General features: G+C 43.4%; 3 protein-coding genes across 3 annotated transcripts; 1 reads left to right on the plus strand and 2 right to left on the minus strand.

The window, feature by feature from the left end:
• Window positions 1-1228: 1228 nt before the first annotated feature.
• LOC133913790 (elongation factor Tu, mitochondrial-like) lies at window positions 1229-5638 on the minus strand. Its single transcript, XM_062357056.1, has 12 exons — window positions 5365-5638; window positions 5138-5213; window positions 4953-5045; window positions 4779-4853; window positions 4386-4490; window positions 4195-4285; window positions 3897-4102; window positions 3006-3089; window positions 2395-2460; window positions 2246-2308; window positions 1715-1955; window positions 1229-1577 (listed from the first exon to the last, which is right to left on the minus strand). Exons 1-12 carry the CDS (start codon window positions 5550-5552, stop codon window positions 1507-1509), a joined length of 1359 nt encoding a protein of 452 aa, XP_062213040.1. The 5' UTR covers window positions 5553-5638; the 3' UTR covers window positions 1229-1506.
• Window positions 5639-5918: 280 nt separating this feature from the next.
• On the plus strand, window positions 5919-8201 carry LOC133913792 (monothiol glutaredoxin-S7, chloroplastic-like). The gene is made up of 2 exons (XM_062357058.1): window positions 5919-6514; window positions 7980-8201. Exons 1-2 carry the CDS (start codon window positions 6043-6045, stop codon window positions 8033-8035), a joined length of 528 nt encoding a protein of 175 aa, XP_062213042.1. The 5' UTR covers window positions 5919-6042; the 3' UTR covers window positions 8036-8201.
• A 519-nt stretch (window positions 8202-8720) lies between these two features.
• Window positions 8721-15386, minus strand: LOC133913791 (26S proteasome non-ATPase regulatory subunit 12 homolog A-like). The gene is made up of 11 exons (XM_062357057.1): window positions 15235-15386; window positions 14855-15052; window positions 11103-11210; window positions 10911-11015; window positions 10737-10793; window positions 10457-10653; window positions 9977-10076; window positions 9799-9911; window positions 9548-9701; window positions 9383-9460; window positions 8721-9199 (listed from the first exon to the last, which is right to left on the minus strand). The coding sequence occupies exons 1-11, from the start codon at window positions 15235-15237 to the stop codon at window positions 8981-8983; spliced, it is 1332 nt and encodes a 443-aa protein (XP_062213041.1). The 5' UTR covers window positions 15238-15386; the 3' UTR covers window positions 8721-8980.
• Between the last annotated feature and the right edge of the window lie 591 nt (window positions 15387-15977).

Here is a 15977-nt window from a genome sequence, read left to right on the forward strand (position 1 = left end):
TTGCAGGGAACGAGTATCCTATCCGTAGAGAATTAGAACGTCTGCATGTATGCAGTGGCGGGCGCAGCGAGATCCAGTAGGGCAGGCGAGGGGTAGGGGTAGGGGTGGGCGCTGAGCTTCTTCTTCCTCCTCCTCTACTGCATCTCCTTCTCCTTCTCTTGAAAAATTGGAGGGGAGGAGTGGGGTGAGGGGCTATAGGGGAGTGGGAGCCCCCTGCATGTATGGTGGCCTGACACCGACGATGATCGATGATCATAAACATATATAATCGACTGTCTAATCCTACCACCGAGCTGCCGAGCTCTGAAAATACATTGCGTTAGAACTAAAATTTCCTGCCTCCTCCTGCTCATCTTCCTCTTGAGAGCCTTTCTTGATGCACCATTCCTCCAGCTGCTACTTTTCAGAGAATTCATTCCCTAGTTCTCTTCGGTGACTCAAACTCCGACCATGGAGATCACCACTGCTGGCGGTACAAGCGCGCGGAAAATACATGGAAACGGGGAAAAAGGTCAATTTTGCGGATCAGATCCTGCAAACTTTTCTGCTTCAGCAGCAGCAGTGGTATTGCGACTCTTGTCGAGCTTCTGCTGCTCGTTGGGAGGCACGTTCACCCAATCTGTTTGGTCTCGTAGGTAGGAATCTGTTTGGTCTGCTCGATGATCAAGATCGCCTCAGCGATGACTCCGTCTGCGATCGAAAGAGGTCGCTACGCCATCGTCGACTCGTACACCCGTGGCAGTTCGGCACCATTCAGGTGCAGTGCTCAGGACTCAACATACACCTGACCGTTGCACATACTTCTACCTTCTTCGCCGACCAGTTATTTCTCTGGAGTACTTGAAACAGAGTAGACATGGCAGCTTAACCCAAAAATGGCTGAACCTCCAACCAAGCCTACCAACAAAAGACATAGATTCATCATCATACAAATAATCTCATTGTATACTAAATTACGTCTGACCTATCACCTATAATGCATGCATCAAACTTCTACTCCGGTTCACTTGTTCACAGAGGCCGAACCAATCATCCATCCATCAACGCAGCGAAGTTCATGAATGACAGATGGTCACACTTACACAACAGAGTCAAAGAGAGGGATCACATGGCGCCCTTGCTAACGCTCAGAGATATTCGGTACAAGTGCTGCATACGCATGGTTCCACACAACAACTTAGTACACTCGATAAAAAAAATGCCTTCAAGACCAATTTGGCAAATAGTATGAATCATAAAATATGCTGCTGATGATACTGTCTTATTCAATCACTGAGTTATGCCCGTGTTAATGTAACTAACTGCAGTGTTATACAGCACCAACTCAACACGGAAACAAAAGATTGTTCAGAACGGTGGCCAGACCAGCCAGCCCTGCCTTCGCTCATGCATTCTAAGAAAAATGCATACCGGTTCCTTCACTCTTTGCTCTCGTTTCTAGCCCAGTCGGAAAAATATCAACATTCATTTCTTTACTAAATTGCTACGGGAAAAAATGGTAACAGATTAGCTCAGAACTTTGGAGACAACTCCAGCACCAACAGTTCTGCCTCCTTCCCTCAGCGCAAATCTTTGCCCTGCATTTCATGAAAGGAGCCGTGATGTGCAAACAAAAAAAAAGTTTTATATCACACAACCAAAAAAATGCATAATGTGCAAACAAACGAAATTCTTTACATCAGGAAAGCTAGATTTGTAAGAATATAGCTGCTACCTGGTTCAAGTGGAACAGGTGATATCAACTCAAAAACTGCAGTTACATTGTCACCGGGCATGACCATCTTTACTTCTCCAGGCAACTCAACCTTTCCAGTGATATCAGCAGTCCTGAAGTAGAACTGTGGACTGTAATTTGAGAAGAAGGCAGTGTGCCGACCACCTTCATCCTTGGTAAGGACGTATATTTCTGCCTCAAACCTTTTGTATGTCTTCAGACTACCAGGTTTGCACACCACCTGAAAGAGTAGAAAATGAAAGTAGAACATCAATAGAAGAGGTGACAAGGATTTTACTACCGGAGAACCACCAGATGTGGAACTTAACACAATAGATGATAAACTGAATGGTAAAAAATGCCAGAATAAAATCAAGTAAAGACCCATAACAATATAAGCATTCAAAATCATAAACTGGTGATCATGTATGCATCATTGATGTATGGCAATTTCCTGATTCAGCAGTTTAGTAGATTTACTGATTTAGCAAAATCTTCTCTAGGTTCAAACTTAAAGTAGGGAATGCTAACCTGGCCACGCTCTACATCACCACGCTTAAGACCACGAAGAAGAAGACCGACATTATCACCAGCCTGCACACAAGAAGTTGCACGCGTGAGATTCTGCATTCTGCATCAATAAAAAAGAACCTGGCATGGTGTACTTTCAGCATCGTTACCTCTCCATGGTCCAATATCTTTTTGAACATCTCAACACCAGTAACCGTAGTCTTCAAGGGACCACTCTGTGACCAAAAAAATGTTTCATCAGAACACATCTAAGTATCAGTGCGATGGGTACTAAATTTGCGAAAGGAAATCTAGGAAAGTATCGCGCTCAGTTTCTGAGAAGTGTTGCATCTAGAGCCTACATCAACTCATGTGTGCATGCATTCCTGACCTCTATATCACCGATACTTCACTAACACAGCATATCCGTATCTGATACCTCCCTATTGGATACTTCCTCTATATTACCATAGTCCTGTCTCTAAAAATCATGTATCACCGTATTGGCGAAATATAATTTCCAACGAGTTGGAACCAATATGTTGGTGTTCCCTCCACATCGTGCACCATCAGGTCTATGAAATGGACTCAAAAAAAAGGAAAGAAGAAAAGAAGCCTTGAACAGGTCTAGAACTCTGGACATCTTGGTCCTGCTAACATACTGAGTTTACAAACCAACAATTCACCAAATTCGTACTTCAAAAATTATAAAGTAGGATAAATATCTGATTTTGTGTGATGTGACAGAATAAATTCACAAAAAAGGCAGATTATAACTCACCTGCGTCAAACCTAAGATCTCAACATCTTCACCAGTTTTAATTGTCCCCTGTTCAACACGGCCAGTCACAACAGTGCCACGGCCCTGTACATCAAACCCAAATAATCGATATTATATTATCATGAAATAACAATGATAAAGTTCTTGCAAGAGCAATGTGTGATTTTTCATCTATGTGTTTATGGAGCAATTAACCCTAAGGGTACTAAGATTACTGATTACATAAGAAACAATGAATAGCCCAAGATAGTTTGGTAAAAGGATGCTTACTGAAAACCCCATCAACTATTCTACGCCACAAGATGGATAGATGAATAGCATCACAAACCACACGTATAGAATTGCTCATGACTAAAACTGGGAAATAACTCAAGGGCAAGCAGAATATGGATCGCATAGGTAATCAATCCACAGCATGCCCATCAAGTGCACATTATGGAGAACAGCTTAAATTGAACATGAAAATCATTACATAATATTAATTGACGAAAGATATGGCTCTGCCTATGAAATAACTTCCAAATGTGATGTTGCACCAGATTGCAAAGTGCATTCATATCACAGACTGAACAATCAAGGCATTGTTTTAATTATCACAGAAAATTGCTATTGGGTTTTCTAGTCTCCATGGCACTTATCGATTGACACATCCATAAACTTGATTAGCTAATGGATATAAATGGATGTTGAAAAGTTCTGTGTTACTGAATCTTCAGCTTCCATCCTAATAATATGCTACATCCATTTGATTTGCATGGTTAGTGATTGTTGATTATTGGTAATATAACACAAGAGACAGATCATCCGAGTTAAAATACGACCAGTTAAAAATCAGTGAAGATGAGAAATCATAATTGTATATCATAGTACTGTTGTAGAAAATCTAATCACCTGGATAGAGAAAACATCTTCTATTGGCATCAAGAAAGGCTTATCAAGCTGCCTCACTGGATCAGGGATGTACTCATCAACTGCATCCATTAGTTTCAAAATGGCATTCTTTCCAATCTCATCATTGGTACCCTGCAAGGCTGACAAGGCCGATCCACGGATGATCGGAATCTCGTCACCAGGAAACTTGTAGAAACTGAGGAGCTCTGAAGAAAAAGGAAGGCAAAAATTACAATAGAGCAGGGAGCACAAACAACCATCTAAAAATAATGCAATGAAATGGTGAGTGCCAGCGTACCACGAAGCTCCATCTCTACAAGCTCTAGTAGCTCTGGATCATCAACAGCATCAACTTTGTTTAAGAAACATACAAGTGATGGCACGCCAACCTAAAAAACAGAGGAATGGTCATCTGAACAGAACTGCATAAACAGCATGTGAAAGAACATTGAACGGGAAAACAAGCAAGAATATAAAGTAATTTGAAACCTGTCGGGCTAGAAGAATATGCTCCTTCGTTTGTGGCATCGGGCCATCAGGGGCTGACACGACAAGAATACCACCATCCATTTGAGCAGCTCCTGTGATCATGTTCTGGAATTCACAGAAAATTATAATTCTCACAGCAATGTACATGTTGGACAATAAGTAATCTAATAACTCTTGATGAGTTTGTGTCTTAGCACAGCAAGGTGTATATTACCCTAACAAGTAATCTAAGTGCCTACTCCAAGCATGCTCAGCAATTTCCTCAGTTCATTAATCCACGTGTGATATTCTCAACATGCACAACCACATTCTGACGCCAAACAAATAGTATGTCTAGACTCCTACATACAATCTCAACAGCTCACACTTCATAGAGAAAACAGAGCTATTTACCTTGACATAATCAGCGTGTCCTGGACAATCCACATGAGCATAATGCCTTTTAGTGGTCTCATACTCCACATGAGCCTACACAAACAATCCCAAAGGATTACCATTTGAGCTGCAAAATGAAGATAAACACAAGACCATCCGGCCCAAACAATAAATCATGCGCTAAGACCCAACCGTAGCAATGGTGATTCCTCTCGCTTTCTCCTCCGGAGCCTTGTCGATCTCATCAAAAGCAACAGCTTTGGCTTTTCCAGCCTCGGCTAGAACCTGCAGCGAGGATGGGAAAACGCACTCGAATCATCTAAATAATTCGGAAACCAAGCGAGTATTGAACCATCATTCTATGTAACGCATCCAACCTTAGTAATTGCAGCAGTGAGAGTGGTTTTGCCGTGATCGACGTGCCCAATGGTGCCGACATTCACATGAGGCTTCCTGTCACGATTCACCCGAATTCAAAACACGAATCACACTAACCGATAGAGTAATCACGAAGGGCACGAATCACACGAGCCGATAGAGGAAACACGGATCACACGAATCTGAAGCGAGAAACAGGAACAGATCTGAGGTGAGGATGACTCACGTGCGGGTGAAGGTGGCCATGGACCTCGCCCAGAGGCTCCCAGCCAGCGGCGGCGGCTGAGTCGGCGCGGCCGCCGCCGCCGGTGCATCCGGGAGCACCGCGGGTGCCGAGATCGCGGAGGCACGGAGGATGGGGTAGGAGAAGTGGCGGCGGGAGCCGACGCTCCGGAGCACTGCGGCGGCGGCCATTGCGTCGCGGCGGCAGAGGAGAGGAGGCGAGATGGGTTTAGGGCTTTAGGAGGCGGCGCCTGTGGCTGGGAATGTGTATGCGAGACAGTGAGAGCAACTGTGCGCCGCCCCGCGGGATTTGGGCCGACGGCAGCGGCCCGGCCAACTGCCGCTCATGATCCGGTGGGCCGTCGGTTTCTTGTTGTCACGCCTCGCTTCGGAGTTTTTTATATTTTTCTATTAAATATTTAAATAAATAGACTTCTAATAATAAAATTTACAAAAATAGATATCTACTGAATGAGATAGAAGTTTATTTCTGCAAATTTTACAAGTCTATTTATTTAAATATTTAATAGAGAAATAAAAAAATTCGTCCACGGGCCACGGCGACGGCCACAAAAAAGAAAAACAGGTACTGGTTGGCACGGCCGAATAATTCCGGTACAGTCCCGCCGACGACTCCACTCCGAGCCGCCGGCGCGTGCTCTCCAGAAGCCACCGCACCGCGATGGCCGCCTCCGCCCCGGCCGCCGGCGCCTCCCTCCCGCTCCCCATCTCCGTGTGGCCGCATCCCGCGAGGGTCAACGCGCTGCCCCCGGTTTCTCCTCCGACTCGGCGCCTCAGCCTCAGCCTCAGCCTCGGCCGCCCCGCGCAGCTCCCCTCCTTCTCCTCCGGTTCGGGGCGCGGCCGATCGGTGCGGTGCCTGGCGGCTCTGAGCACGGAGATGAGGGAGACGCTGGATAAGGTGGTTGGGTCGCACAAGGTGGTGCTGTTCATGAAGGGGACCAAGGACTTCCCGCAGTGCGGCTTCTCCCACACTGTGGTGCAGATCCTGCGCTCGCTGGATGTGCCCTTCGAGACGCTCGACGTGCTCGCCAACGAGGCGTTCCGGCAGGGGCTCAAGGAGTACTCCAGCTGGCCCACCTTCCCGCAGCTCTACATCGACGGCGAGTTCTTCGGTGGATGCGACATCACCGTTGGTATAGATGCTTTCTCACTTGCCGACCTTCCCGCAGCTCTAACGCTCGTGCTTGAAAAATCGAGTCTTTTGCTGAACTCGTCATGTCATGATATGGGGGATCTGAGCGGTTTTATGAAGAATTTGCGTTCGTCTGGCATCAGTACGTGCTAATCCACTAATCGGACATTTTGGTGTTTATCACTAAGATGATAGATTTCACAAATGAACAGTTGAAGCTCGAGACCTGTGTACCTATTTTCGAGCATATGATAATTTGCTGATGCTGAAGGCATACTAGGGAGTACTGTCTGGTTGTTTCACACGCACGCATTCTATCACAATGACAATTCAATTGAAAACTCTGGCAGCTGGTCTAGAGAAAGTCATTGGCATAAATCCTTCCTTCTCTTTCTTAATTGCAGTCTATTTAGGGCATCCTCTAAACAATAAAGTAACAGCTAGTGTTTGCTATTTGCTCAACGTCAATTCAACATTCTCATTTATATCCATATTCACTGCATTCTTGTGTGTATATTATAATTTGTTTTGTATAGGAGGGCAGCCATCCCTGTTGTTTATTTTGAAAGATGTTGGAGTGTGCCATAGCATGAACCAGTTAGGTTCATCGCGTTTGAGAAGATATTTTATGGCTCTGTGCCAATGGCAATAAATAAGACTACCGTTGGGATAAACCAACATTATGATGGTTGACTATCTGAACACCAAATAATTTTCTGTAAACCAGAAATTTTAGAATGGTCTGATGTTTTGTGATAATCAAGGACCGTTCCTGTCCTCAAGTTTTTCCATAAGGAAGAACATTTCCCATCCCATTACTGAAATTGTTGACAAGCCATTCGTATATCCTTCCCAGCTGTATAAGTAAATAAGAGCAGCACAATTATCACTGGTTCAGTGATTCATAAGCACTAATCCCATTCCCGTAGCATACTCTTGCTCAATACCATCTCCAAAACCATTGTATCGTTAGTATCTGGACGTCCTCTGGTTTAATATTTTAGACTATGGAGCTGATGAACATGCTGTTCCGTAACACAGATACTTGCATAGTTAGGTTCCTTTAAGCTTGGATAGACTGTGTAGAGCTGATGTTATATGTTTATATTCTATAAATGTAGATAGGCAATGTACAATACTGAACGTTCAGGAGAGGGAGGGAGAGTCAGTGTTAAAAAAATGTATGATATTTATGTACTGAAATTAAGGTGAGTGGTGTAAAATGTGCTCTACTGACCTTGACCAGAAGAACAATGTGCAAAAGCACTACAATGCAAAAGCAATCATTGCATCCTCAATTCAAGTACAACACACTGCACAAGTGCACATACACCCTGCAGATGCTTTAACAACTGAATTCCATACATGAGATATGTTCGTGAATGTAGTTTCCTACACAACCTAAGTATGGATTCTATCTCAATTTTGAGCCGGGCTTAATGCTTACATTGCTATGTATTTTGCAGAAGCATACAAGAGCGGAGAGCTGCAGGAAACACTAGAGAAGGCGATGTGTTCTTAGAGACCATTGAACCCCGAGTACACGACATACAGTTAACCAAAATGTTGCAGTATCTGCTGTACAATTCAGTCATGTTAAAGAACTGGAGATGCTAAGCTCTAGACAATTCATGTCCAAATGTTCAGTGCACTTTGACTGGAATAAATTTTCTGCAATTTGTGATCAATCATATTATATCCATCCCAATGTAGTATGTACTAGTACCAGATTGTTTCCTCTGAACTCCCACCAGCATGTGTAGGCAATTTTGGTAGAAATTTGTCGCACCTGCTATTGTATGTGGAGCAAGTAATTGATCGCATACAACTTCATGAAGCATTGCATCTGTATAGTTTGTTGTTCACGGTCTACCTTCTTCCTGGAAATCAGCTAGAGATCCCCCAACCAAGTTCAGATTGCCGAGTTGGAACATTTTGTGAATTTGCATCACAAAATTTCTTTTGTAAATATGAGTGCTTGGAGTTGCATATGCTTTAAAAGAACACTGATTCAACTTACATAATGTTCAACATTGTCGTTCTTTTTTTTTAAGAATGAAGCCTACCGAATTGCAACTCTAAATTTTGAAAGACGACTTGTTAAATCTTGGAACCTGCTTCACTTTAGAAAACGCTTTACTCACATAGGCACCTGATCATCTGCCAACGATTCAATGAGCCGGATATGGATTTCAAGAGCATGTATCTGATTGCAAATCTAAGAATTCATTTAGTATTCAGGTAGATACACGAGTTAAGCAAATAGGACAGTAAGCCCCAACATCAAATAGTATGCATCGTTCCGTTGTTACAGTATCTTAAGATCGATGCACGCACGAATTTCCAAAGCAAACAGGTGATGCTTGGGCAGAGAATAGCTGCATGTCCTGTAGTTTGTGAAATTTGGCCACAGCAAGCCACGAAGGGAACCTAAAGCAAACCAGCCAACGCCAAAACGGTTTACATGTTAAGCTTTCAACACAGCCTTGTGGATCATGGTCTCCTTGTGTATTTGGTGGCAGCTCTTCTCAACAAGGTCAAGAAGCTTCTCAAGGTTCGTGGCCCATGAGTTTAGTATGCCGTTGCTATCTTGAGCTGTCCGGAAGCTTACAACTCCCATCGGCCTGTCAATCTTCGCAATCAGAGATTTTGAGTTCACCATGTCTGAAAGATGCTTCTCTGCCTCCTGAGAGAGTAATGTACGGCCAGTTAGATATCTCAGCAACCACCGCATCAATAAAATGCCTCAAATTTTTGGTGCTTGTCGTGTAGAGGAACATCAGCGATAAAATGCCATAGTTCAGCTCTCAAAGAAAATTAGAGTTACATGAAGAAAGGTACAATATAACGGAGGTGGGAAAATACAGACCTGCAAACTAAGGCAAAGAAGATCTGCAAGCCTCTTGATTGAAATCCTTGAATAGTACTTGGATACAACCAAGATGTTCTGAACAGAGCAAGAATTGAGATTCAATGGACAAGCATAAAGCAAAATAACTAAATAAATATAGACCAAGCAAAAAGTAAGCCATACATGTTCAATTATCCTCAGCTTCAAATCTTCTGCAGCTTTGGCACCCAAAGCTCCTCCAAGAAAATTCTTCTCATTCTCATATTCGTCCTTGAAGAATTCCCACAGACTGGTCCACTGAATCACCTCCATGGTAACCAGCTGCTTCAGCAGTAATCTAATTTTTTTCCATCCCAATAGGAAAAGGTAAGTGAATATTTGATAAGCCCGCCCAGAATTATGAGATTGCCATTCTGAAAGATATGCAACTGTACCTGAAATTTGGGATCTCAGAGAGATTTTTATCCTCCAGCGTAGCGTTCAGAAGGCTTGATTGCATAGGGTCATGAGGTGATAGCACCAAGTACCAACAGATCTTTCTAAGAACCTGCAATTGAATTCAGGCAGTCAGATAACTACTGAGAGAGAGAGAGAGAGAGAGAGAGAGAGTACCGGTGTCCACTTTGCTGGATCCTCTTTGATTGATGGAATATCGTAGATCGCCTTGTAACAACGGCAGATTTCCAGGTAATCATTGTTATGTGAGTAATACCTGCAAAAAGACAATGTAAAGTTACGATCGTACTCCAATACAAAACATAATTGTGAACCATAATGTTAGCAAGTAAGATGAGAAATGCAGCTATTCAAACAGGGAAACTACAGCATTCGATAGCTTGCCTTTAGAATCTAAATCATAGATTGATGCACTCCATAAATATGGCATTCAGGGACTAGTGGACTAACAATACTCTGGCATTAAAAATAGACAATATACATATTGGATAGATAATGGGGGAAAGGGAGGAATTGAACGAGAATTTCCACATGTAATGCAGGCTGCGGCAATGGCAATTGAATAGCGACCCAGTGGTGCATTAGGAATTGCCCTTATATTAATCTAACTGAGCACTAAGCAGAAGCATCACATACCGAATCATCAGTTCATAGTAGATGCGCTTCAATTCTTGGAGGGAAGGGATAGATGCAGGAGCATCCTGAACAATGTTGTCACCTTCTTTTGGTTTCTTTTTTTCCTTTGATGGATCTGCGTCAAATACTCTAGGACTGATTTTCCTGGATAAAATTTGTGCTCGGACATAATCTTGCCGATCCAGACATAGCCGAACCTGTGATCATGATAACAGTAACTTTCCATGAATCGACATTCAGCAACAAATCAAAGTTTAACTGTCGTAAATATGCAGCATACCTGCCCAAGGATGAAAGCAATTTTCTCTGTCTTCGCCATAGATCCAAATGTTTCGACCTGAGAAACAACTTGTTAGTCCATGAAGTCATAGATGGTGGGAAACAACACCAGAGAATGACAAAAACAGCGTTACAGAACATTAATGTCCTCAATTCTAGTGCAGTGCCAACTTACAGCAACTTCTTGCATCAAATCAGCAGCCTCATCAATTTGTCCCTGCTCCTCTTTGATTTTTGCAAGCCATTTGATCAATCTTGCTCTCTCTATCTCTACATAAATCTACAGTGATGCACAAGTGTGAGATTACACACATGAAGCCAATAAATTTTAGAGCAGCAAAAATAATATCAGGCAGAAGATTCTCACTTTGCCAGCAGCAACGCTGCTCAATGTTTTAATTAGTTCAATCCGTGTGTCCATGTCTGGCGTCAAATCAATGTACTCCATTGCTTTCTGAACCATGGCGGTAATGGCCTGCAATAAAGGACGGTTACAGTGAGGTAAGTGCATAGTAGATTAAAATAAAATAATAGCAATTGTATATATAGTTTGGACTGCTTAAGAGATTCGTCAATTCATAAATAAGAAATGGCAGATAAATCTGAAAGGCAAGATACCGGTTCGGGTGAAGCAAAGTTCTAACTGTTTTGTTGCCATAATGAGACCTTTTTCCTTTTGTGTCAAAGGAACTATATAACCTTATGAGCTAAACATTATGAGCATGGGTGAAACATTGTCCAGTGGTGAATTTGCATAAGACTCGAAATCTGGCAATGGTATGATTACCAAGCCATTGTTACATGGTTGGGGTATGTGCAAGCAACTAACAATCTACTTAATACATGGGCATAAAGACTGATAAAGAAAAAAAATGCTGCATATAAACAATAAAACTGTGGTTGTTCAACAATGCATAGGACCAATGCAAATACCTAGAATGCACAAATACAGTGATACAGATACACGATACGGCGATACTTGGATATGCCATTTTTTTCAAAAACGCCAATACGGGGATACGGCTATATATATATTAAAAAAAACAGATTTACATATTCAAGAATAACAAAATAGTGGGGGGAAATAAGCCATGTTTCATTTAACCAAGTTTCATCAGAAGCAACAGATATGCCCAAATGTTGCAAAGTGTGTACAAACTTCTAATACCTAATATTTTGTGAAGTGTGACTGTCTAAGCAACCTTCGTTTTTCTTTTGAGATAGAAAGAGTCTAATAAACATTTTGAAATACAAGAACAAGCAAATCTGCTTGCAAGAAACACTAATAAAATTATTGCACTTCTAACAGCCATGAGGGGCGACAGAGTAGCCATGAGGAGGGTCGGCATAGCGGCGGACTGGTGAGGAGGGGCGATGGACTAGTGAGGAGGGGCGGCGGCTTGGTGAGGACTGAGGAGCGGCGCCGGCCTTCTGAAGAGGGGCGACCCGGCGGCGACCTTGTGAGGAGGGGGTGGGGACTTGGAACGGAGTGGCGGTGGCCTTCTGAGGAGGGGTGCTCGGGCGATGTCATTGTGAGGAGGGGGCGGCGGCCTTCAGAGGAGGGGCGATGGCCTGGTGAGGAGCGAAGGCAACCGACGGCGACGGACAGAGATGGCGGCGGCGACAAGCGGAGGTGGAGGCGACAAGATCTGGAGGCATAGGGGCATGCGGGGCGCTGACGCACTAGGCAGGTGTGCGGGGGGGGGGGAAGCAGGGCTGATGTGAAGGGATTTTATTCCAGAGATATCCGAGAGGTATCAAAATTATTTTATTTATTTGAAAATCGTAAAAATCACTGGTACGCCTTGGATACGAATCCGAGTTTCTGTATCTGATATAGTATCTGTGAGATCATGTGATGAAAAATTGATTTGATTGATGAAATTGGCAGAGCAAAGCGATTTAACATAATGACATTTGGTTGATGTTCATGAGTTGCTAAGATATGCTTGGATAGCATAGTTGTTTGATGCGCTATCATTAGTCGGGTATACTTATGTTAGCGTGTTGGTTTTGCTTGGAGTTTACGTGGTGTTGCGTGAACTGATCTTGAGTCAAGTTGGAAAGGACTTGTGCTCGTACTCGATTGTTGTTTGATTCATGAGCAGATGTTGCTCGAAGGCAAACGTGGTCGATGACGGGTCGACAAACTAAGTTCAGGGAGGAACTGAGGTTCGGCGATTAGGTTCAGGAGGAACTAAGGTCATGGTGATCGAGGATGTCATGCGGGACGTTCGAGCTGAGAAAACAATGCATATGAAGACAAGGCTTCGCGATGGACGCAGTAGGCGACCTGATCGTAAAAGGACGTGAAGACTAATTCGTGTTCAAGTCAGATCAGAAACGAGGGAGTCGTGTGGGGACTGGACTTGAGACAAGAGTTAGTATCAGAGACGGACTCTGAGTTGGTTACGTATATGCATGTATGCATGGGGGATGTGCATGCATGATTACGTAAGAGTTGTTGACTAATTAGCTTAATTAGCGAAAGTTGTTTGTCCTTTTGTGATTAAAGGAGGATAGAGACCAGATTGAATACGACAGGGAGTTATAATTCGATTTGGTCACGTTTGTGCGTGTGGCTACCCTATAAATAGAGAGGTCTGTTGTATTGGGTAAAAAATGCAGAGCAGGGCAGCACAACGTAGCAGAGAGATGGAGAAACTCGAGAGAGAGCTGTTTTGGGATTTCGTGGAAATCCTTGTTGGATCCTTTGGAGAGGTATCTTGTAAACTCAACTATGCAATGAAAATCAAGTTTTTTAAGTTGATGAGTTGCTGATTCAAAATTTTCTCTCTGTTCTATATTCTGCATGATCGGTTTTGGTTTTCAATTAATTTCATGTTTCTATGAAGTTTCATCTTGTTTTAATCCATCCAAAGCTTTGCTAGAATATCTAGTGTTTGATCTGAGAAAAATTCGAATGGATTTGGTTTGATCTCAAGTAGTTTTTTGTTTACTCGACTAGATTTTGATCTACTCGATTCTGATTGACACGGTCTGCTTCGACCGGGAATAACTTTTGATCCACATATCTGATTTACTCGATTCTTGCTGGGTTAGTTTCGTATTTGAATCTAGTTTCTGCTGACCAAAATTAAGAGCAATCCGACCAGCGGATCTCTCTATATCGTTTTTACTAGAGCTTGTGCAATCTGTTTCGAGCAGAATACCAAGTTTTAATCGAGTTTTGATTTGGGTGAGTTAATCTTTGAATTTGGTCTCCGCAATCATTCACCCCCCCCCCCCTCTGATTGGGTATTTTGCGCATATTCGATCCTACAGTATCGGATATTGATACGTGGATTTTTAGAAGTATCCGTGCTTCCCAGGAAAATACTACTATAAGTGTAATTCTTCACTGATGCTATGAATGATAATTACCCTGACAAATAACCAAATAAAAACCATCAAAGAATCGCATAAAATACAGCTAAACATCAGTACAGATAGCATGGAGAAAGGCATTCAGGCTACAAAGTGCAACAATAAGGAATATACAGCAAAAATAACACTAGGAAAAAACATTTTATGCATGCTTGATGTCATGATGTGGAAAAATGGTAGTACGTGTTGGGTGCAAAGAAAACCGGTCAGTATTGTTAAATTTAACCTCATCTAAAGACCAGGTGTTCTGAAATAACAATGATTGCTGCGAGGAGTAACAGTGTTATAAAGAAGGTATCATGTCTTCCTAATATTCCTAACCTTACAAATGCAGCTAATATTATTTAGATGAATTAAACCGTACTTCCCACCTACTTCCTTCAAGCGTAAATAGTTTGAACAGGTAGCTTCAATCCTGACAACACACTAATGCTTCCTCATCTCCAACTTCTTTGAACAGTCAAAGCATTTAACGGAAGTTCAGATCAATACCTAAACTTCACAGATATAGTTAACACCAATAGCATGAAACAACACAGCGACAGTGGGTGCGTGCTTCTTTATTAGTTGCTTCAACCACATGTGCTTTGCGGCAAATTTGAGGTTTGAACACAACTATAGTTTTCTACAAATCAATTCAGTTGTTAAACCACAGCCAAAGGTCTAACAGGCATAACCCAACACGAGACGTAAGAGAACTAGAGAAGGGTGGTAAATTCTCGCAAGGCGGACCTGCTTAAGCTGGCCCCTCCTCTTGGAGAGGAGCACGATCTGGTCGTTGAGCGTCTTCCATGCACCGGCCTTGTAACAGAGCTCGACGATGTCGATGACGGCCTTCCTCGTGCCGGCGACCTCGCCGGCCAGCCGCATCTGCTTCTCGACGTTCAGGAGCGACTCTATGGCCGCGTCGAGGTTGGTACTATCGCCCTCCTGCACCCATACAGCAACAGCAGAGTCAGACTGCGAAGCCACAGGTAAATCGGCGCGAGATCGAAACCCTAGGTGGGGAGCGCGAGCGAGCAGGCGGCCGGAACCATAGGAGACGGAGCGGCGCGCCGACAACGAGGCAGAGAGGGAGAGGATGGTGGGGTGGAAGCGGACGGGGCACTCACCATGGTCGGGATCACGGGGAGGCGGCGGCGGCGGCGGCGAGGAGATCTGTTCGAGGGCTGCTTCGATTACTTGCGAGGGGGGAAGAAGGTAGTAGGGCTTGTGTGGTGGCGTTTTGCGACGACGCCCTCCACGTTATGCGAATTGGGTTAGAACATCTGGACGGCCACGATTTTTTTAATAATATTATTTTATTAGAAAATTAAAAAATAATATCTAAATTCTTAAAATTAAAAAATAGATAACTATCGGTATACGGAGTACCAACAGGTGTTACTCCGTATGCCGATATCATACTTGGTACTTAGGTCTGAGGACCTGTTAGCACGCAGTAAGCCGACAGTTAGTGGGTCCAGTTGAAGAGGTGCCACGTAGATTTTTTTCAGCGTAGTGGCATGTTGGCGCTCCATGTGTCGACAGGTGATAGCTTAGGTCTGTCGGCACATGAAACACCAACAAATCTATAATAATTAGGCGGTCGCTGATTTTCCTCTCGGTGTTCCATCTTCACCACACGCACGAGCGTGCAAGGTGGAGGCGAGGCGGCACGTAGCACCAGCGGCAAGGTGGCGTGCAGGGGCAGCACACAGTAGTGAGCTACAGTGTTGTGGCTTGAGAGGGAGCTGTGGCGAGCGAGGGAGGGACCGACGGTGCCGTATAGCTACATTCGTCGATTTTATTTTCTTTTTTATTTAGATTAGAATAAAAAAAGGTATAATAGCGACAAATTTGGTAGATTAAAATT

Source organism: Phragmites australis, chromosome 3 (assembly GCF_958298935.1).
Source record: "Phragmites australis chromosome 3, lpPhrAust1.1, whole genome shotgun sequence".
Taxonomy (NCBI): Eukaryota; Viridiplantae; Streptophyta; class Magnoliopsida; order Poales; family Poaceae; genus Phragmites; species Phragmites australis.

Coding starts and splice junctions, on each gene's coding strand:
- LOC133913791 (XM_062357057.1), bottom strand. Junction 10,654..10,736: donor TTGCTTTCATCCTTGGGCAG/GTATGCTGCATA, acceptor TCATGATCACAG/GTTCGGCTATGTCTGGATCG. Junction 9,200..9,382: donor TTCTTTGCCTTAGTTTGCAG/GTCTGTATTTTC, acceptor TTACTCTCTCAG/GAGGCAGAGAAGCATCTTTC.
- LOC133913792 (XM_062357058.1), top strand. CDS start 6,043: ATGGCCGCCTCCGCCCCGGCCGCCGGCGCCTCCCTCCCGCTCCCCATC. Junction 6,515..7,979: donor TGGATGCGACATCACCGTTG/GTATAGATGCTT, acceptor TGTATTTTGCAG/AAGCATACAAGAGCGGAGAG.
- LOC133913790 (XM_062357056.1), bottom strand. CDS start 5,552: ATGGCCGCCGCCGCAGTGCTCCGGAGCGTCGGCTCCCGCCGCCACTTC. Junction 2,309..2,394: donor AGATATTGGACCATGGAGAG/GTAACGATGCTG, acceptor TCTTGTGTGCAG/GCTGGTGATAATGTCGGTCT. Junction 1,956..2,245: donor GTGATGTAGAGCGTGGCCAG/GTTAGCATTCCC, acceptor CTACTCTTTCAG/GTGGTGTGCAAACCTGGTAG.